This window comes from Quercus robur, chromosome 9 (genome assembly GCF_932294415.1).
Source record: "Quercus robur chromosome 9, dhQueRobu3.1, whole genome shotgun sequence".
NCBI lineage: Eukaryota > Viridiplantae > Streptophyta > Magnoliopsida > Fagales > Fagaceae > Quercus > Quercus robur.
The window spans coordinates 13,142,342-13,164,606 of record NC_065542.1 but is presented as its reverse complement, the minus strand read 5'-3'; the positions used below and the strand labels follow the sequence as shown (position 1 = coordinate 13,164,606).

General features: G+C 33.7%; 2 protein-coding genes across 2 annotated transcripts; one reads left to right on the top strand and one right to left on the bottom strand.

Annotated features, from left to right (window-relative positions):
- The first annotated feature begins 4,940 nt into the window (after positions 1-4,940).
- On the top strand, positions 4,941-7,201 carry LOC126699356 (uncharacterized). The gene is made up of 3 exons (XM_050397109.1): positions 4,941-5,241; positions 5,864-6,752; positions 6,853-7,201. Exons 1-3 carry the CDS (start codon positions 4,987-4,989, stop codon positions 7,005-7,007), a joined length of 1,299 nt encoding a protein of 432 aa, XP_050253066.1. The 5' UTR covers positions 4,941-4,986; the 3' UTR covers positions 7,008-7,201.
- Positions 7,202-7,518: 317 nt separating this feature from the next.
- Positions 7,519-16,958, bottom strand: LOC126699060 (protein REVEILLE 6). Its single transcript, XM_050396616.1, has 8 exons — positions 16,625-16,958; positions 13,682-13,739; positions 12,637-12,760; positions 12,376-12,552; positions 12,140-12,244; positions 9,233-9,342; positions 8,897-8,956; positions 7,519-8,081 (listed from the first exon to the last, which is right to left on the bottom strand). The coding sequence occupies exons 1-8, from the start codon at positions 16,870-16,872 to the stop codon at positions 7,983-7,985; spliced, it is 981 nt and encodes a 326-aa protein (XP_050252573.1). The 5' UTR covers positions 16,873-16,958; the 3' UTR covers positions 7,519-7,982.
- Between the last annotated feature and the right edge of the window lie 5,307 nt (positions 16,959-22,265).

Here is a 22,265-nt window from a genome sequence, read left to right as displayed (position 1 = left end):
TTTTCAATTTCAACAAAATAAGTGGATCTCAAACGAACAAGAAATTAGTAACTTTATCTCTTTTTTTCTTAAAAAAAAAAAAAAAAAACCAACTTGCTTTGCTTGTCAAACAAGTTGCAATCATTTTAGGATGACATTATTTTTCACAACTTGATTGTGATTGGCGGATAAAAAGTAATGCTCTATATAACAAGTATAGGTAAATTATGTATTTGGTCTCTAATGTTTATGGTGTGTCAATTTAGTCCCAAACATTTTAAATATGTCATATTAATCTATAATTTTTTGGTATTATGTTAAAATGGTCTATGTCATTAAGTGATTAATGAAAAATTCTAACGTGACTAATGGATATTAAAATATAATATTTTATACCACATAAGCTGCCACGTGCCATTTATTTTGAAATTAAAAAAAAAATTATTTAGATTATTTTGAGCTTCATTATCATTAACTAAATATTGAGAATTTTCCTTTTTTTCCTTAACTTTTCTTTTCCTTTGCTTTCTTGGGAACCAAACAGGATTTAATTTTAAACTGATTTTAACTCTTAATAACAACACCAGCTAATAACCTCTTTCAAAATTAGCTAACTGGATTGAAATGGAGGGCAGTGGCTGGGGGCTGGTTTTGGGGATACGATTTTTTTTTTTTTTTTTTTTTGGGGGGGGGGGGGGGGGGGGGGGTGTGTGTGGGGGAAGAATGAAAGATTAAAAAAAATGTGACACAAAAATTTTACTACTTCTAAATCCAAATATTGTATACAAAGAGTTTAGTTTGTAATGAAGATCAAATAAGCTAAATCCATATATTTTATTTTATTTTATTCTTAATTTGAGGACATGTTTTAACGTATGTGATTATTTTAACATTATCGTTAGTCATATAAGTATTTTTCATCAACTACATAATAATAATAATAATTTTGATACAATATCAAAATGTTAAAGGCTAGATTAACATATTTGAAATCTTGGAGACCAAATTTACACACAATTTAAAGTGTAGGGACTATTTATAAAATTTCCCTAACAAATATTTTAGGACCACATTATCCTTCACACTTATTTCATGCATGTATTTGATAATGCAGAATTGTGTAGCTGTTTATACTGAGAAATACTACAGTTACAGACTATTTTATAAAAATTTTACAAATAATCGATGTAGTGAATTTTTATTGGTTGGTCCATCGTTAACATCACATTTTACTCGCCAATAATCATGTTAGCATTTGTAAAATAGTGGGTGACTCTAGCATTTTCCCTTACTACAAAACAATCATTAAGTCCTGCGTAGTCCTCATTTCATTTCACCACCTTTTTCTCTACAGACAAAAAGAAGAAAAGAAAAAAAAAAATCTCTTGCACTTTCTATACTTCCAAACAAAATCCAGAGCCCTAGACACATTTTTTCTAGCCAACTTTCCCGAGAAAATCTTCATAGAAAAACGTTAAAGAGTCCGCTTCAGTAGTTATATAGGTGATAAGAGTTTTGGTCCTCATTGTGCCTTTTCTTGTAGATACAGTACAGACCAACTCTGACTATTATATATAGCTATAGAGACTCTGTAAATTCCAGTGCAAAGGTCTTGATCTTAAGCGTTTTTTTATTTTTTGGATATACACACTGAGAATACGTAGTATATTTTAGTTAGAGAACTGAGGTTTTTTGAGAATCGGAGATTTAAGATTTTTGTTAAGGAAAATCATTTTGATTCAGAAATTGGAAATTTTCCTGAGAAAATGAGCTCAGGAAGTGAAAATCGAAGTTCCATGGCACAGTGTCAGTTGGATGGGACTGTCAAAGAGCTTCACAAGTAATATTTTATTGTATTGTTACATATTCGCTTTAATGTAAAATACTATAATATATTACAATATAGTATAATCCATGTTCGATTTTATGTAATATAAAATATTATTACAATGTAATGTGCTAAATATATTTTAATATAATCCATGACTTTTTGTTTTTTTTTTTTGGGTAGTGTACTGTTTGGTTACCGAGAAAATGAAGGAAAAGAGGAGGAAATAAAATGTTTGAGTTTTCCATTTTTCTCAGCTATGTATGAATCCATAAATTTAGAACGATAGGCTATTTAATTTAAGACTCAAAATTCTCTTAACAAGCAATGTGTGCAATTATTTCTATTTAGTTTAGATAGTGATTGAGGTTTGTTTTGATTATTCAGACAGTCAAAAGTGTCATATACAAGAGATTTTCTGATTTCTTTAGCTGATTTGGATGCATGCAAGAAGTTACCGTGTGGGTTCGACCCATCGATTTTATGGTAAGAAACTCAATACCTTGTGAGTATGTTTAATTTTTTGTATGTCTTAATGGTTATGTTTATTACTAGTGCACTGTTGATTGGATTGTGTTTAATGTGAGGATTGTTGGCAAAACAGTGAATTTGATGATGCATCCATTTGGTCATCTCAGTCTAGGCATAACACAGGTATGTGCATAGTTTAGGATTCACTTATATTATATTTGACCTGCAAATTCAATTTGTTCAGTTCAACTTTTTATCATTTATTTATGTATCTTTTGAAATTTAAGAGGTATCTTCAATTGATATATGACTCTGAATAAATTTGATTCTCCAAGTTATTTTTGAGTTTATTGCATTTGAACATTCCTTTTAAAAATATGTTAGGGATATCTAGACTAGAGTGAAATAACTTCTACTTGAACCTGTTTGTGTTTGAAATTTAATGGGATTCTTATAATAATTGGATACGAATTACAGATTAAGTTGAAAACGCTAGTGAGATTACAATGGTGACAAGTAAAAGTAGCAACAATAATGGATAGTTATCAATTTAGCAATAAAATTGGTTTTGTCATGTGCAGGAGAGATCCAAGTCTGCATTGGTAAGGAGAGAGTGCTAAAAGTATAAATAGTTAAAGCAAGAGGCAAGAAAGGATTTTTAAGATGATTCCAAGTAGTTGTAGTGTTGCTTAATTGAATTGCTTATATTAATCGTTAGCATATGGCATTGGGATCTTAGTTTAGGGATCTAGGCTTAGTCAGCCCTATTGTGCTGCCTTGACATAAGAATTTGGGATGAAAACTGTGCAGGCCGCACAGCCTATGTCATAATTCACTTGTTACTTTGTTGAAATGGAGGGTTGTCATTTCCAATTTTGGCATGAGTGGTAAGAATGAGTAAAGCTCCTCATTTTGTTTTGGGAAGTATAAACTTGTTATTTTTCTTCTAGAAGCAAGATATGATAATCTCCATACTTAATCATGAGCATAATTCTGTAACTGGAAAAAAAATATCAATTGTAATTAAGTTGTTCAGATTTACTACGTGATTTAGGTTTCTACCAAACTGCAGTGTTAAGTCAAGAAGGATTCTGTGGCTTGTTAAATCATTCATTTTGTAATGCAGATTGGGAAACGTATTATGACAACCTATCTCAATCTTCATGGAAATATCCTGTACATGAAGGAATTCTGGGACATTGTGCTTCTCCAAGAGTATCTGAATGTCTAGTTGGGGTTTCTACACTAGGATTTAGAGACAAAGGTTATCATCTGCTCCATAAGAGTAATCAACCGTATAGACCTCCACGCCCATATCAGGTCTGTTTAATACTTCACATCTTCAGTTGGTACCAATGTAGTTGAAGTGTTGAACACTCAACATCTTCATATGAAGTCTATGAATCTGAGCAATAATCTAGTAATTCTCATTACTCATTATTGGTCCTAAGATAAATTTTTCTTTTTTAATAATATAATCTGGCTGTTTTTTCAGGCAGTACGTCATTCAGGAAGACACAGTATTGACTCATATAATGACAAAACATTTAGTTCTTCTAAGTGTTCAGGTCAGGAGATGGCAGAGGAGGAAAGAAGGAGGAGAGGTAGAATTAGTTGGCCTTATATTGGTTGTGTTGGTAGTGCTTTCTTGCTTTAATAGTTTGGCAGACCAAAGTTTTTTAATTAGCAAGTCTCCTAATCCTAGCATTATTATTCCCCCTACTCAGCATCTTTTGAGTTGATGAGGAATGAACAGCAAAGAGGAATTCAAGAAAAGCAAAATAAAATCTCAAACAAGCATGAAGAAAATTTAGGTATGGTAGCACTGCTGCAGAATTCCATACGTGAAATGAGGCTGGTGGACAAATGCAATGAATCAGAGCAATATGTGGCATCTGCATCTTCAAACAACGATTCTGTCAATAGTTCTTCCATAGAATCTTGTGCATTCATACCAACCTCACCTCCAGGTTTTACAAGCAGATTCATTGAGGAGAGCCTTGGAAGAAAATCTTTAACTGATTCTTCTGTAGCAGAGGTGAGTAGTTGACATGCTTGTTGAAATTAATGCATAGAGAATTACTGTATTTGCATCTCTTTTCTTTACTTCTCAATCCTTGTATCTGACAGTTGAGTCCACACAAAGGCATTTCACTTGAACATTACCTCTAATTTTTATTTATGTCTATGTTTCTCAGTTCACTTAAGAGAGTACTTGTCCTTTTGTTTCCCGTCTTTGATGAGTTTTTTGTTTTTCTCACAAACACTTGTACTTGAGTAGAGCTTGATTGTGGGTACAATACATCTTATAGTTTGCCTACACTATAAATTCATTCCTATCACTGATTAAATTTTTGTTAACTGATTGGTAGTATAAAATTCCAACTTATAATATTGGGAGGAAATTATATTTTAGCACCATAAAGTCACAAATGATTTGTAACAATGATACTCTATTTTTAGCATATTTTCCTTAAAATCACCCCCAGCTTTGCAACGACACCCCAAAGTCAACTGATCTTCACAATTTTGCTCTAAATCTATTTTCTTTTCCTCAAAATTACTGCTAGTATTTTCAATGACACCCCAAATTTCATAGATATGTTGATTCTTTCCTATCTGCACTTTATATAAGTCTGTTGCGTATGCAGGTTGGTGACAAGGTTGAGGAGGGCATTACATGTGGCAAAAGTAACCCTGTAGCCAACATGGCTTGTGATAGTCCAGAGGAAAGACAATCAGAGAAGCATAGTGGTCCCAGCAATCAGTTGCATGAGACTAAACACACCAGTTGTCGTTTCAATCAAAGCAAAGGGAATGAGTTCATAGAACTCAATGCTGAAGATGATGCCAGAGACAATTCTTTGGGTATTCCTTGTCAGGATCAGTCAACGCCAATCCTTGAAAATCTTTCCAGCAGTGCTTCCACAAAAAACAACAATGAATTCTCCAATTTTTTCGAGGTAATGTTAATTCAATAAATTATTCCATGCCATCTCTACCTGGATATTTGATTTTGAATCCTAACTCATGTGAATGTGTTAAGTAAAGTAAATATTTCTGATCTGTGAATTATTGCTCACGTAGGTAGTGCTCTAGAACTTGGGTGTTAATTCTTATGGTCATGGTTCAAATATAAAGGGGAAAGGTAGAGGCATAATTCTAAATTGGGTTGGCAACTCAACTCAAAAAGGCATAATTCTAGGGGCTAATATTTTTAATATTTGACATGAAAACATTATATTAGAGAGGTAAAAGCATAAAAATGAGAATAGAAACATTACAAATAAACATGATACATATTTCAATACTTCTTGCATAAAAAAAGAGCATTATCTTCTTGTCATATTTGTCTACATTGCTTTTATACCCCCTCCCCCTTAGCTCCAAGAGGAGAAGAGGTGATCATTGAAGTTGTTAGTCATCTTAGAATACAGCCTTCTTAAACGTGCGCAATGTTTCCAGCTTTAACATTATTTCTTTTCCTGAAAAATAAATTTCTAGCATTGACCATTTTAAAGTTTTTGAAGGATGATCTATATAAATAGTCTGACGTTGACCATTTTTTATTTATTTATTTACCAGCACTTTAATGTCGGATCTGATCAAATCAAAAGCCCCGTAATATGTTCTTCTGAATTTGCTCATCGAATGGTTGAAGAAGGCGCACTGGTCTCTGATGATATTCTGGCTGAAACTGGATCAAAAGTCCAACCTAAACAGGGGTTGAAACCTAATTCTATCATTGACTTCAATGAAAAATCTGATTCAACCATTGAAATTTCTTTGCCTGATGAAGAGAGTTTGATGACCTTTGACTACTCCTGGTTATTGCCTGATGAGGACAGTCTGATTACAGTTGATGACTTCAGGTTTTTGTCTGATAATTTAGACAAAGCTGATTTGTTTGGCTCAAGTTCCCCAGTTCATAATGCTGAGAAGCTATCTGATATAAATGTCACCCTCGGTGAGGGAAATTCTTCTCAACTGCATTTGGATGGTCCGAATGTCCACTGCAAATCTAATGGTTTAACGGGCTTGGAGACCTCTAAGCACACTTTGCATGCACAACAGTCCTACTCACAGTTTCTTCACAATCCGCCTTATAGGGGAAGGCCATCTTTCCATTCTCCAGTTGCTCAAACTCATCTAAATTCTAGGAGGAATTCCAAGAAGTCGTCCTATCCTTGCAATCATCCACCCCACCATTTTGGCTCTACAACTATGCTTCCATTTCTTTTCCAGCACCCTTATGGTGAGCCAAGACCTGTTAATCATTTGCTGTTGCAGCAGTCCATCCCAGGCAAACTTCCTCCTCACCTATTAAATGGACTTCCAACAGGAGTAACACCTCATTTTCCCATCAATCAAATAGCTTTTTATGGTCAGGACCTGAACCCAATGCCAGATCTTTGTCCAACCTATCAGCAACAAAACTTTGGAGGCCTTGGAATGCCAAATCATTACCACATAGGTATCTTACTTATACATGTTCAGGTTAAGTCATTCAGAATTAAAAATTAAAATAATAATGAGTTCTCTGAACTGTTTTTGTTTCTCCGTTGTGTATTTAGATCCTCGTCTTGGTAGAGATAATAATCACAGGAGGTGTGATGCTCTTCTTGAGGAGGAACTGAGGGCAAGACAGATGCAATTGTTTACTGGAAGTGGCCCTGGTCCAGGGACCTTTGGCACACAGGTTAACTTGGGATCTTGGTATGGACAATAGACCATACTCACAGTGCTTTTCGCATTGTCTCCATGGTTCTCAACTACTTTGTGGATATGCAATCGGTAGGGTTTATTAGTGATGTAGGTAGTAGTAATAGACGTCTAGTGCCAAAAGGCTAACTTTTGTAATTAGCATGTCGTAAAAAGCTGGGGGCTATACAAGGAAGAAAGGAATATAGTTCAATAGTTTGAGGAACGACTGATATTTTCATCTTTTAATTTTAGCATTTTGGTTATATATGATATTTCATTTGTTGACTTCTGGTACATAAGGAGACCTCTCACACATTCTTAGTTATAATTTTCAGATTAATTAGCTACAATAGAGATGGTTTTGTGTTGAATCTGATCAATTCCAATTCGACCTGTTTAATATGGCTATGTCCGGTTTAACGTTGAAATGCTGATGACAAGATGAATATCAAGCCAAGCATGAATGCAGTATGCAGACTTTCTGGTGTGGTGTCCATAAGACATATATCCATTGCAACGGTAATAAACAATCAGGATTTTAAACAAGGCAAATTAAGAATAACTACCATTCAAAAAGCGGATTACACTGGCATACACTAAGATATAGCACGGTATCGGTGCATTAATCAAGTCAAAACTTTGACTACAACAATAAACAAAACTGTACAGAAATAACCTTCAGAAAACAAGATCGATACCTATACATTCCCGCACTATGTATACCTTTTTTTTTTCTCCTTTATAGATATATATACATGACACGATAATAGTAAATAATATTATTAAACGATGTAGCCAATGGCCAATGGCCTCACCATAGACATAACTAGTCACACACCAGTGCAGTAGGACTGTTATTGAAAGTTATGAACTTGGGAGCTTGTCTGGTTGTTGCCCTTTCCCCTGGCAATTTCGATATTGGTTGTGCCAAAACTAATGAAACGTAAGCACAGCCAACAAGGTAAGAACAAAACTCTTTATCTCATTTTTTTTAGCCAAGCTAAGCAACAGTCTCGGGTTGATCTTTGTACAAGGCTTTTTCTGCATTACCATAATTAGTTGTGTCTGTATCAATCTCGTAGGATGAAAGCAACCTTCTCTGCATAACAACAAAAGATAATCGTTAGAAAAGTCCAGGAATCGGTGTTCTTCGACTTTGGCACATTTTTTTACTTTAAACCCTTTTTTTTTTAATAAGTACCTTTCCTTGAACTCTAAACTATATACAAACTAAATCATTTCATAAACCACCCACAATCTAAAATCCAATATTTGCTAAATGCATAAGTGATAGTAAAAGTTTTTCCTATCTGTCCTTATGTCATAGAACCTAAAAATTAGAATCGAATTTGTTTAATAAGCCTGCAAATTGTAATCAGGTATTCTAATCTATCCTTACATTCTTTTGTCTATAATTTTGTTATTCCAGCACAATAAATCGGAATGCAATTGTTTTGCGGGAGATACTGAAGTCATTTTACTGGACCATTATACATATCACGCAATATAATTAATGTAGCAAAGTCTAAAATTTCAAAGAAAGGTTTACTCTCATGCAAGCTAGCTGAATACAGAGTCAGATGACTTCTATTATACCATGATTTGTCAGTTTTTAACTCATTAATGCAAAAACCTTAAAAAAAAAAAAAATCATTAACTTATGTATCAAACTCCAAAGCATAAACCAGCAAATTGACAAACCCAAAGAATAATTGATCATAAGCAAGCCGCTAGCCTCAAATGTTACAGTTTCATACACAACTAGAATTAAACTTTGTGCTGCTAGCCAAAGTGGGACTAAGACCCCTGCTCAAGTCATATCACAAAGGGTATTTTACCAGTGTTGGTACATCATGCAGATTGCTCAAATATTTCCAACTATAAAACTAAGAGCTCAGTGAATTGGGCACTTACATGTTCCTCAAAATCAGGGCTGGACAGATTAATGGAGAGGTTTCTCATTAACAGTAGCACCTGGAGAAGAACCAAGGATATGAATAAATAATTATACATGTCATTTTCAAAGCATAACTTTATTTATAGAATTATATGATTTAGCAGTGTTGTTAAAAGCGCACATAGGTCAAGGGAGCATTTCTTGATCTCAAAGCAAAGCACACTCAGTGCAGTTAAATTGCAACACGCACACACTTACAATAGAAGTGCCAGAAGTAAATTAAGCAGCATCTTTCATAACCAAGAAATGACATTGTATGTAACTATTGATCAACATGATATATGTTTACATACCGTTTCAACATCTATAGGGTCCATCTTTTTTAGATTCTGCAGATGACCAGAAGCATTTGGGTCAAAGACACTGCCAATGAAGCGGTATACTCGAGAAAAATCAGGCAGAACTGCATCAAACAAAAGGGCATTAGAGTATGTTTACATAATAACCTGCCTTTTATACACTAAGCCCATCATTTTTATAAGTAATCATTGTCATTAAATGACAAACTAGAAAATGACAGGCACACACCTAAAGTAACCCCATACTTATATACATACAAAGAGAATAAGACCAGTGGTTGTGGATACAACATTCAACTTAAAGAAAACAAGTCTAAGTTTCATAGTTGGCCATACACGAAACTTTTAGCACTATATTTCAAATAAATCCAGTATTCAGCACAATGACAACTGGTTCTTCAACTTAAATATATAGAAAGAATGAAGTGCTGCAAGCTACAGTTTTTATTTCTTTATTTATTTATAAAATAGATATGATTAATATTTTGATTCTAGACAAGTGATGATACTATAAACATTGTCCAGCAAGTATGGAATTTAACTTCATTTTGATTTGTAGGATATAGGCAGACAGACCTACCAGTGGTTGGTAAGCCCAAAACATACACACTGATGTCATTTTTGCAAACACATTGAAGCGTTCAGTATAGATAATCAGGAAAATAGCCACGTTCGCATTTTGGGAATTTAGAATTTCCAGCATTCATAAAAATGTTTTTCACCCCTTTCTGAAGGTAAATTAGGCAGCATGCAACAGGTTTTGAACCCATGATCACACTCTCTAGCTGATCTTATAATATACTAATGTTGGCTGCATGTGCTGCCCCAGTAGTGAGAAAATTAATATAAATTTTGTGTGTGAAATCGTGAATTTTGGCTCACCTAATTTGATTATATTAAAAAAGAAATTTAAGAATAAAACAAAATATCATAATATTTTCACAATATCTTCATTTTTAGGATTTGAATATATATATTTTTATTTTATTTGAGAGAAATGCTACATTCATAACATTTTTAGAACAAATTCTAAATGACAAGTTATTATTAGTTTTAAACTGATAACATTGTTATTGTTATTCTCAAAACATTTATTTTCAATTGTGATTGGTCACTGAAAACTTTAGATATTGTAGCTACAGTGCTAGTCGATTAAACCAAAAGCACTGTAGCTCCAGTGCTATCCATCAATAATAGCTTACCTATGATTTGTTATGAAATTAATGTTAAAATGTTGTGGATTTAGCATTTTTTTTTTTTTTTTATATATAAGAAATTGAGATTTCAACAATTGTGAAAATATTGTGATAACAATAAGTATTGTAACATTTTTTTAAAATATTTATTTTCAGTTGTGGTTGGCTACAGCCTTATATTTTATTATTTTATTTCGACTTGTAAGAAATTGACACGTCAATAATTGTGAAAATATTGTGAAATTTGTTGTGTCAGTATAACAATATAAATGTCAGCTTACATCAATATTTAAAAGAAAAAAAAAAAAAAAAAAAAACACAAACTGATTACTGAAAAAAAAAATGACTAACTAAACCAAAGCACTGTTGTAGCTACAGTGCTGCACAGTGCAAAAACACTGGATGTACAGTGCCAAGATACTGTGTGCGCATTCGCACTTTTATTATAAACATTTATTTTTAGTTGTGGTTGATCACAGTCTCATATTTTATTATTTTATTTCGATTTGTAAGAAATTGACACGTCAATAATTATGAAAATATTGTAAAATTTGTTGTGTCAATATAACAATATATATACCAGCTTACATAAATATTTAAAAGGAAAAAAAAACAAATTACTAAAAAAAATTAGGCTCTGTAGCTACAATGCCGCTTGGTATTGTAGCCACAGTGCAAAAATACTATACTAACAAGTGTCATAACATTTTGCAGCTACAGTGCTGCACAGTGAAATACGTTAGCTGTACAGTACCAAAGTACTGTAGCGGCATAGCTGCTTTAAAGAGCACAAATCGATGACTGGAAAAAAATAAAAAAAGCGATAAACAATATATATTGAACAAACCAAAAGTACTGTAGTTTTTACATATTCACCTAACAAGTGTCACAACATTTTCACAAAACATTTATTTTCAGTTGTAGTTGGTCATAGTTTCATATTTTATTATTTTATTTTGACTTACAAGAAATTAACACCTCAATAATTGTAAAAATATTGTGAAATTTGTTGTGTCAGTATAACAATATATATGCGAGTTCTTATAAATATTTAAAAGAAAAAAAAAGTACAAACGGAAGACTGAAGGAAAAAAAAAAAAAAAAAAACTTTGTAGCTACAGTGCCACTTGAACAAACCAAAAGTACGGTAGCTTTTACACATTTACCTAACAAGTATCACAACGTTTTCAAAAAACATTTATTTTCAGTAGTGATTGGTCACAGTTTCATATTTTATTATTTTATTTTAACTTATAAGAAATTGACACCTCAATAATTGTAAAAATATTGTGAAATTTGTTGTGTAATAAAACAATATATATAAAAAAGGAAAAAAAAAAAGGTACAAACGGAAGAAAAAAAAAAACTGTAACTACTGTAGCTACAGTGCCGCCTGGAACTGTAGCTACTGTTTGAAACCGTAAAAAAAAAAAAAAAAAAAAAAAAAGAGCAAAGTGCCTCACTAAAGCATTGTTACCACTACAGTGCTTGCACAGTATAAACACGCTGAGTGCACAGTACCAAAGCACTGTAGCGGGCATCGACGCTTTTTATATATAAGAAACACACTTCCATAATTTTCCATGAACTTATTTCACCTCCAAGATGAAGAAAATCAAAACCACAGTTAAACTATTGAAACCACTTAGGTAACAGAACTTTTCTACAAAGAAAGAATACAGCTACAAGGAATTAAAGTGCTCACCTCTCAATGGATGATTATGATTCCCTTTATCGGTTGATTCAGCAATGGCTTGTGCTCTTGGAGTGCTTTCAGTGCTACTGCAACTGTTATTTGCCACGGCTGGCCCTGTAAAGTAAAAGATCACATGGAAACACGTACCACTTAAATGAAAATTTTGTGAAAGATTTGATGATCATCCATTCATAGACTAGAGATCAGGTTGATTTTAGAGAAATCCAAATTTGTAAGAACCAAACCTTGTGTCCCATGTGATACATTAACTGTCTGCACAGTGTTCTTTGTCCAGGGAGACACACCAGCACTAGTAATAGGACTCCTAAGCATTGAAGGGGAATCAGGACTCAAGACATACCCAGATTCAAGCAAACCAGATGATGTTTGAAAAGACCCCGACAGTTGTGAGAGTACTGGAGCTGACAAATATGGCATACGTGAGTCAGGGATTGCACTAAGTTTGTGTTATAACAATAATCATACTAGAAATGAACTGTGCTGACCATTTTTTGAAGCCTTCTGAGGGTATGGATGAGCAGCTTTCCTTTTTGGCCGAGGTGGAGGTAAATGTTCACTTGTCCCACTCTTCTGAACCTTCAGAAAGTATTTCTGTGCATGGCTCCGTATCTGCAAAAGGTGCCGTTTGTGTGGGTATTTGCATTCATTAATAAATGAATTAAATGTAAAGAATTTACAATAACTGCATCAGGTAAGTCATAGAAGCATTTGTTGCCTCAGCAACTTTTGACACATTATAATGAATTCCTAAAGAACATCACAGGAAATAACATTCAAAAAGCTAAACATAAAAAATGTATTCAATTCAACTTTTATGATATTTCTTAACAGATAAAATTACAACTGCAGTTATTAAAGTCAAACAAGAAATTGGGAATTGCATTGTCTTTCGCCAGCCAAAGGAAAATCATAAATTCTCCATGAACTTCATATAATATATTATTCACTATAATGTAAATTGACAGCAATAAGAGAAGGAAGCTTAAGCATGCTTCAAATTCCTAAGCAAATAATTCAGGCCAAAACAATTATTCAACTCTAATTTATTATTCCCAGTGCCAGCTCAATGGAAGTGTACAAGCATCATACAATCATATTTACAAACGGAAAACCTATGAGACAGTGGACCCTACAAAGTGTGCATGCGTCAGTGTGTGTGTGTGTGTGTGTGTGAGAGAGAGAGAGAGAGAGAGAGAGGGAACCGGGATGGAAAATCAATAACAGATGGAGAAAATTTTACCCTTGACAAATGATTTTCAACAATGAGATGTTATTATAGACAAACAGAAGTAGAAAAGAGAGGTTCAGAATTACACATGAGCAAAAGTGAAGACCTCCTTACCCCTTCATCTTCTTGACTCAAAAAACATGATAATAATTACTAAAAAAAATTAATGAAAAGAAAGAAAGAAATTAGCCTGGATTACTGAGTAAATGAATAATCCAGATCTAGATAACATACATAAAGCATGTAAATACAATGGTATGAACAATTTGCATACAAAATGGGAATTCTGCATTTGAGATTACCTGTATAACTGTCTTAGACCCAACAAATGCTTCAATCTTTTTCCAGTCACGGTCAAAGCTGAATACAATGAAGGAACATAACAATATCAGGGAATAATTCAGAAATTAGGAATAAAAGCAAACAATTAAAAATAAAAACAAAAACTTAGGCAAGTAAACTATAAGCACACCCAGTTCCTCTCAACTGACTTAAGAAAGAACCCAAAGTATTATTATTCTTGAACTATGCTCAAATTTGAAACATAATAAATCTTTCACAAGGGTCATATAGCATTATAACCTATTCACTGCGGTGCATTACAATGGAAGTATTAAAGAACTTAAACCAATTACACAAATCAAATATGCTAAAGCTCAAATTCATCACTTGCCTTTTCCACACATCAACTATAAATCATTTTGCCACTGATTAATAGGGAATCATAAAATTATTTCTACTTTAATAATACCAAGTACCAACCTAGTTACCACGATTAGCAGAATTATCAAAAACCTGAAACCAATAACTAATTTGAGAGAGAGAGTGCCATTTCACTTAAGACCGATTCAATCTTATCCATCTTATTTTCCTTCTGGAAATCCAACTATATCTTCCCCTCACTTTTTTTCTCTACAAATCATCTTTATGTTTTTTATTTTTTTGAAACTACAAATATATTTCAGGTGTTTCAAATTAAGGTTCAAAACTAGTTTTTGATAAATATTTTTTCCTTTTTAATGATTTTGGGGATGAAACGGTGACGACTATTGTATTATTTTTGTTTCACATTGTCTTCTTGTGCTTAGAGATATAAATGGGGTTAATGTACATTCTAATTCTTGAAACAGGCCATCTAAAGATAAAATTTTAGTGAATGTTTCTTAAAGAAATCACCACATTTTCATGTTTGTTTTTTGATCATTTGATAGGAAATGGGGGATTTGAACCCTGTACGTCTCTGTTTGAAACAAAAAGAAGTATGAGTTGAGCTACAAGGCCTATGGCACTACATTTTCATATTTCTTCTTTTACTATCGAATTATCAAAAAACTTGTTACATAAATACTCTGTCTGCCATATGATTAGGATCCTCTCTATTTACTTTGAAATGAAGAGCATCCATTTCATGGTAAAGATTTAGCTTTCATGAATCTAAATACAAATGCCAAGTGGAATCAAGTATCTGTGGTTTACTTCCCAAGGTGGGTCCAAAGGACCTTGCCTTGTTGAGGTTCCATGTCTTAAAAAAACAAAATTAAAAAATAAAAATAAAAAATGTATGCCAAGTGCCTTGTAGCTCAATTGGCACCTCTTAGGGTTTCCAACAAAGGTGTCTAGGGTTCAGATCCCCTCTCCCCAACTATTGAATTATTAAAGAGAGAAAGATATCAAATTTCAGGGCAAAACATTGACTCATTTTGTTACCAGTCAACTGCACACAAATTAAAATTCTCTTCCACCAAAGCCATCTCAAAAACCCCGAATTCCTTACAAATCCCAATCATTCTCTTGGCAACCAAACACACATCCTACAGCTCTTTTACACTCAAAACCCTGAATTACTAACCATAACGAAATTTCAAAGCTCATTTTTCTTTCATTTATACTCACCCAATTAATTCATCATTTCCCTTCCATTCCACTCCTTCATAAATGCTCACACACACACTGTAATTGACTCAGATTATGAAAAACTTCAGGCATTGAAGAAAAAGAATGAGTTAGAAACCCTGAATTCCCTAACTGACCACTCTGAAATTTTGAATCTCATTTTTATTTTCCCACACTTTCTCGGCAACCAAACACAACCTAAAAATCATTAATTCACCATTCCCCTTCCACTCTGTTCCTTTACAAACTCCCACACATACACACGCTGTAATTGACTCCAATTTCGAAACAAAAAGGCATTGAAGAAAAAGAATGAGCTAGAGCCTAACTAGCCAGTCTGAAATTTCGCATCTCATTTTTCTTTTCCATCACTTTCTCGGCAATCAAACATAACCTAAAAACCATTAACTCAACCGATCAATTCATCATTTCCCTTCCACTCCATTCCTTCATAAACTCTCACACATATGCACACACACAGTAATTGACTCCAATTTCGAAACAAAAAGGCATTGAAGAAGAAAATAAAGAGCTAGAAACCCTGAATTCCCTAGCTAACCACTCCGTAATTTCGAATCTCAATTTTCTTCCCAACACTTTCTCGGCAACCAAACATTACCTAAAAACCATTAACTCAACCAATAAATTCATCATTTCCCTTCCACTCCATTCCTTCATAAACTCTCACACATACACACACTGTAATTGACTCCGATTTCAAAACAAAAAAGGCATTGAAGAAAAAAAGAGAGCTAGAAACCCTGAATTCCCTAACTAACCGCTCCGAAATGTCAAATCTCAATTTTCTTCCCAACACTTTCTCAGCAACCAAACATACCTAAAAACCATTAACTCAACCAATCAATTCATCATTTCCCTAATTGACTCCGATTTTGAAACAAAAAGGCATTGAAGATAAATAAATAAATTAATTAATTAATAAAGAGCTAGAAACCCTGACTTCCCTAGCTAACTACTCCGAAATGTCGAATCTCAATTTTCTTCCCAACACTTTCTCGGCAACCAAACATAACCTAAAAACCATTAACTCAACCAATCAATTCATTATTTTCCTAATTGACTCCGATTTTGAAACAAAAAGGCATTGAAGATAAATAAATAAATAAAGAGCTAGAAACCCTGAATTCCCTAGCTAACTACTCCGAAATGTCGAATCTCAATTTTCTTCCCAACACTTTCTCGCCTAAAACCACTAACTCAACCAACTAATTCACCATCTCCCTTCCACTCCGTTCCTTTTACACACTGTAATCAACTCTGATTCCGAAACAAAAAAAAACAAGGCATTTGAATTGAATTGAATTGAAGAACAAGAACGAGCTAGAACTTACAGTTGAAGAGCTTCGAGGAACTTATCGTGCTCTGGCTCGGTCCAGCTCTCTCTGGACTTGGTCATAGTGTAGGGTTTTCGGATCTTCTTACTCAGATCCTCCGCCGAACTCGTAGTCGACGCCGCCGTTGTGGTGGTTGTTGTAGCATTAGTGGCGGTGGTCGTGGCGAAGGGTCCGAGTCCGGGTAAAGCCATTCCGTTCGGATCCAAGTAAAAGCTCTCAGTCGGGTTCGGGTTTTTGGATACCATAAGATTTTTGTAAGAAAGGGGTTTTGGGTTTGTGTCTGTTGAGTCTCTGAAGTCTGAACTGTGTGTGCGAATAAAAGAACTAGAAATGCGGCTATTTACAGAGGATTTTATTATTCATATATGGGTTTGGGGTTGGTATCGAGTACATTTGGGTTTTTGGTATTCGGCGATTCGTAACCAATGATGTTTCGCCAACTCAGCAAGTGGAAGTATGAGGTTATTATTATCGGATGAATTTGATGCATCTAAAGTCATTGTTTCTCTCAGAACCATCTTTTATTTGTTTTTCATTTTATTATTATTATAATTTTTAGTAGTATTTTAAGTTTTTAACATTCATATATAGTCAACTATTTCTTTTTCTTTTATTATATTATTTATAAGGACAAAATTTAGTTACAAAATTAGTTATATATTTATAAGGACAAAGTATTTTCAATTACATGTTCTTTATTTTCTTAATATACATATCAAATTTTGTGTTAATTGAATATTATCTACTATTTGATGTATAAACTTATATTTTATGCATAGTTTTAAACTACAAAAACTTGCAATAAATAATTTATTGATGATATAACTATTGATCTTTAATTTTCAATAAATTTTGTAAACATGGAGTTTATAAAAAGAAAATGTAATCCAATGGTGGATTTGTCAAAATTCACCTTTAATAAAAAGATATTAAATAAAGTTGTAACTTATTTTGTAGCTAAATTTAGTCCTATTTATAATACTCCTTAATTGAAAAAATATTATTAATATACTCAAACCCTCATTGAGATAACGCATAGATTTAAATTTTAATTGAAAAATTATCAATGCATGAAGAAAAAAAAAATGAAAGATATTAATTGAAGTTGCTCAAGAGTGCTTTGGTAAATGCATCACAAAAAAGGTATTGGATTAACTCCTTGTTGACTTATTAATATTTGTAAATAAAATTTCTGTCATTTTTATTATACAGGTTTATTAAATTATTCTTTTAAAAAAAGGTTTATTAAATTATTAAAAAAGTGATGGACTAGGACTATCGTGACCCAAAAAGTACCATATAATTTCCCATTTAAACCAAGAGGGAGAGACTAGAGTCGGTACTAGCACGATGGAAAGGAAAGGACAAGAAGTGATAAACTTTGGTTTGAAAGGTTGCGCACGTGGCAAGCACATGTTGATTGGGGTTCCGATGCTTCTTCTAGGTGCTCAGTGGCTAAAAACTAGGCCACATAATGCACCTTACTAAGCACAAATTGGAGAAAGATATTTAGGATGGGACCTACAAATATTGGACCAAGAACTGCCCATCTCAGGTTCTTTTTTTCCACGTAAAGCAAAAAAATATCTCAATTTTTTTATGTTCCACCGAACTTGTTTTTGGCCAACCTAATTTTCCACTCCTCTTAAATTTCATAATCCAACATTTTATTTTGCTGGTGGAGGAAATTTAGAAAGGAGTAATCACAACCAGGCCTCTAGCAAGAACTAAAGCTTGGTGTTTTGGCATCTTTTGGGATATATGAACAAAAAAACAAACTTACTATCTAAATCGGGGACCAATCTATGGAGGTAGATCTTTGATCCTGTGAAGATTAAGTTAAAAATGTTGTTTTCAGGTAATAAACGCATAGTAATGGTAATAGGATTGATCAAACTATATTTCTTGCGATCATGGAGGGTGGTATTACTGTTTATTATAAGCAACAAATGGTGAAATTGGTGGGCTTTTTCGCATGAAATAAGGATGTTCTAATGGTTTTATAATCTCAATTTGAAGGTGGATTGAGATCATGTACAATATCACTGATGCAATACCTATCAAAGATTGAAATTGAGAGTTAAAAAAAAAGTAACTAAGCAACTTTCAATTCCAACGCTTAATTTAAAAAAAAAAAAATAGTAAAAAAGTTAAAACTAAAAATTAAAAATAGTAAAAAAAAAAATTGTGTAGGAAGAATGGTGAATGTGAATGGTATTGCACCGATCTAAATCCATGTACATGCCATGCATTGAAATTTGAATGCGGATTTGACAGGTGAAGATATTTATGAAATTTCTCCAAGACTTTTTTTTTTTTTTCTTTTTTTCAACTTTGAGCTGGAACTTTGGTCCAACTGTTGTTGAATCGTGACATCCATCTGAATAGGTATACAAGTTTTGGTCCTACTCATTGAGCCTATTCAGTGGGCTTGGCCCAAGTCTCTGTCTTTGATCGTCACTAACCGAACTAAATTTCCCCGGCTCCTCTGCTAGAGAAAGAGTTTTTTTTTTTTTTTTTTTTTTTTTTTTTTTTAATACATATATTTTATGTAATTAGTTTCTTTGTTGTTACATGGTGACCTTTTCTTTTGGGCACAATTGTACAAAATTGGAAGCCATATGATTTGTTGTTGAGTAAAAAAGAAGCGAATATTATAGCATCAGGCTATGTTCTTTTCTTTACCAATACATCTGAACAGTTACTTCCGTGGTGTTCTGTTGAAACATGAATAACACATTCCTACATTCACAAGCAAAAAATTTAGCAACTTGTCAGGCTGGTGTCTTGCAGGCTGAATGAATGTTGTGTTTTTGCAATTGATATAGGTCTGGGGTTGATAGAACTATAAATGACAAAAAAAACATACATCTATTTTGTGATTGAGAACTATTCTGTATGATATACAATTTGGAAAAACTAATCCATTAAATCCTTGCGTTGAAAAAAAAAGTTTCAAATTTGGAAAATAACGACAGCTAGTCTCATTTAAAGGAAAAAACTTAGAGAGGGTATTGCATGTTTCCGGAACATGTTGAATTTTCTCAAAAACTTAGTAGTCCTAGGGTACTGCTCTAGGCTCAAAGTGGGTAGGACCCATGTGTGGGACCCATCCACTTTAGGAGTGCTTGGAGCATTTCTCTCAAAATATCTTCAGCAGTCTCTCTAAATTTTCGTATTGTTTGAAGAAAAAATAATGATTTTTACCTTTTACTTACTTATTTTTTCAAATATACTTTCCAACAGATTCTTTATCTTTTCTCTATCTCATTAAATATTATTTCTCCATTATTTATTTTTTCTTTTTTTAATCTTCATTCCTTCATTTATAATGGTTATATTTTTTAAATTCTTAACATCTATATTTTTTAATCTTCCAACGGTAATATTTTTAAATTTTCCAATAATGTTTTTTTTTATATATATAACAAATATCATTGAGCATTTGTTACAACGATATAGTGAGTTGTAAAATTATCTAATTTTAATGAGAAGTGTAACGTTTACAACATTTTTTAAATTTTCCAATAATGTATTTTTTTTTATAACAAATATCATTGAGCATTTGTTACAACGATATAGTGAGTTGTAAGATTATCTAATTTTAATGAAAAGTGTAACGTTTACAACATTTTTGCAATTCTTTTAAAAAAAATTATATGTGATAAGTTGTTATTAGTTTTAATTTAAACCCACTATTGAAATTATTTTTTTATTCACCAATATTAACTAATAACAATCTATCACTTAAAATTTATTGTGAAAATATTGTGGTAGCATTTCTCAAATTTGATTTGTTATATTTTAATTATTTTCCTTTTTCTCTTATTTTTCTTTTTCATCCATACATTTCTTCTTCTTTTTTTCTTTTTTTCCCCCTCTTGTTTTCTCTTCTCCACACACGTATACCTACTCCTCTCTCTATCTTCACTTTTTTTTCCACTATTGTTTTTGTTTTTCTACTTCACTCCAGAACACCCAGCTCTTTCTCTTTCTCCTCTCTCTAACTTCACTTTTGTTCTTGTTTTTCTACTTCTTGTACTCTTGACAGTTGTTGAGGCCTAAAAAAATCACAATAAAATAAGCCCAAGAAAAGATAAGCTAAGCCCAAGAAAGAGTGAGTTAAGCCCAGAAGAAAAAAAGACCAAGTCCAAAGGGATTATACAAAAGGCCCTAAGGATCCCGAAGCCCAGAAAAGGAAAAGCAACCAAAAAAGAAAAAGAGAGAACATCACAGCAAAGTATAAGGCGCAAGGATCCTCGGGCACCATCAATGAGCGAGAAAAAAAGGAAAGAAACACAATAGAAAGAAGAGATTCTCTAGAAAATTATCAGAAAGTTTAGGCAGAAAGAAAAATACCAAGGGAAAACAAATACTGCTTCCCGATATCCTGTAAAAGCAACTATGGCACATACTCGGATCCAACAAGAATCAAACTTCGCAAGTTTTGAAGGCTGAAATAGCCATTCAAGGCTGCAATTTTTGAGCTTGATTGGACCTTGTATCACGTCCTAGTACGCTTGCTGTGATCGAATAGATAATGCTTTAATTAAATATTGTTCCCAGGATCCCCACAACACTTCTCTTTTATTGTCTTGCTAATCCTGCTTAATCTTTCCTTCTGAACTTGCGTTGTTAATTTTCTGGCATTCCTCGATATCCTTGTTTGTCATTTTTGTGTGTTGTCAGGAGTATCCTCTGCATTCACTTGATTCTTAAACAGCCATTTAGCTGCGGTGAGTCAAGGCCCAGTCCACCAAATCCTTTTCTTTTCATTCAGGTCAGGGATCCTTGGGCCTGAGTATCCCGAGAAAAAGCACTCTCACATTTTGGCGACTCCACTGGGGACTGGGCAAAGAAGAAGGAAGAAACAATCCCTTCACAGAGAATGCCTCCAAGACAAAGAAACAGCAAAGGAACCAATGTGCCACCTACGGCCTCTGAACCTGTAGGAGAAAACGAGGAAGTCTCCAGGCAAGGAGGTGGGATACCCTTGGTGGAACAGGAGGTTGTGTCGGAACAAAGACACGCAAGACAGGAACCAGACCTAATGGCCAGGATGACAGCAATGTTAAAGGATTTGGAGCAAGAAGTTCGTCTTCTCCAAGAAGGCAGGACACAGGAAGTCAGAGACAACATTCCCCCTACTGGCCACCAAGATGGGACCCAGCCAGAAGGAGGGTCAGCAGTAGGAGGAAGAGCCAACCCTCAGTATTTGACACTGGCAGACGTCAATGCCCTCTTGGAGCAAGAAAGGGAAAAACTCTCAGGGATCCCCAAGCAATTCTCTCGGGATCCCCCGTTCCCTCCAGAACTCCTTGGCAAACCATATCCTAAGGGATACGAACCCCCAAAGTTCCATCCTTTTGATGGGAGGAATGGAAGTGCCGTGGAACATGTGAGCATGTTTGTCCACACTATGGGCCCTTATGCAGGAGATAAAGAATTATGTCTAAGGGAATTTGCCAAATCTTTGGTAGATAGGGCATACACCTGGTACACCACGCTGAGACCCGGGTCCATCAAGACCTGGGATGAGATGATGGAAAAATTCTGCGCCAAATATTACCCTGGTGAAGACAAAATCACTTTCCAGAACCTGCAGATGGTGAGGCAGAGACCTGGAGAAGATCCTGTT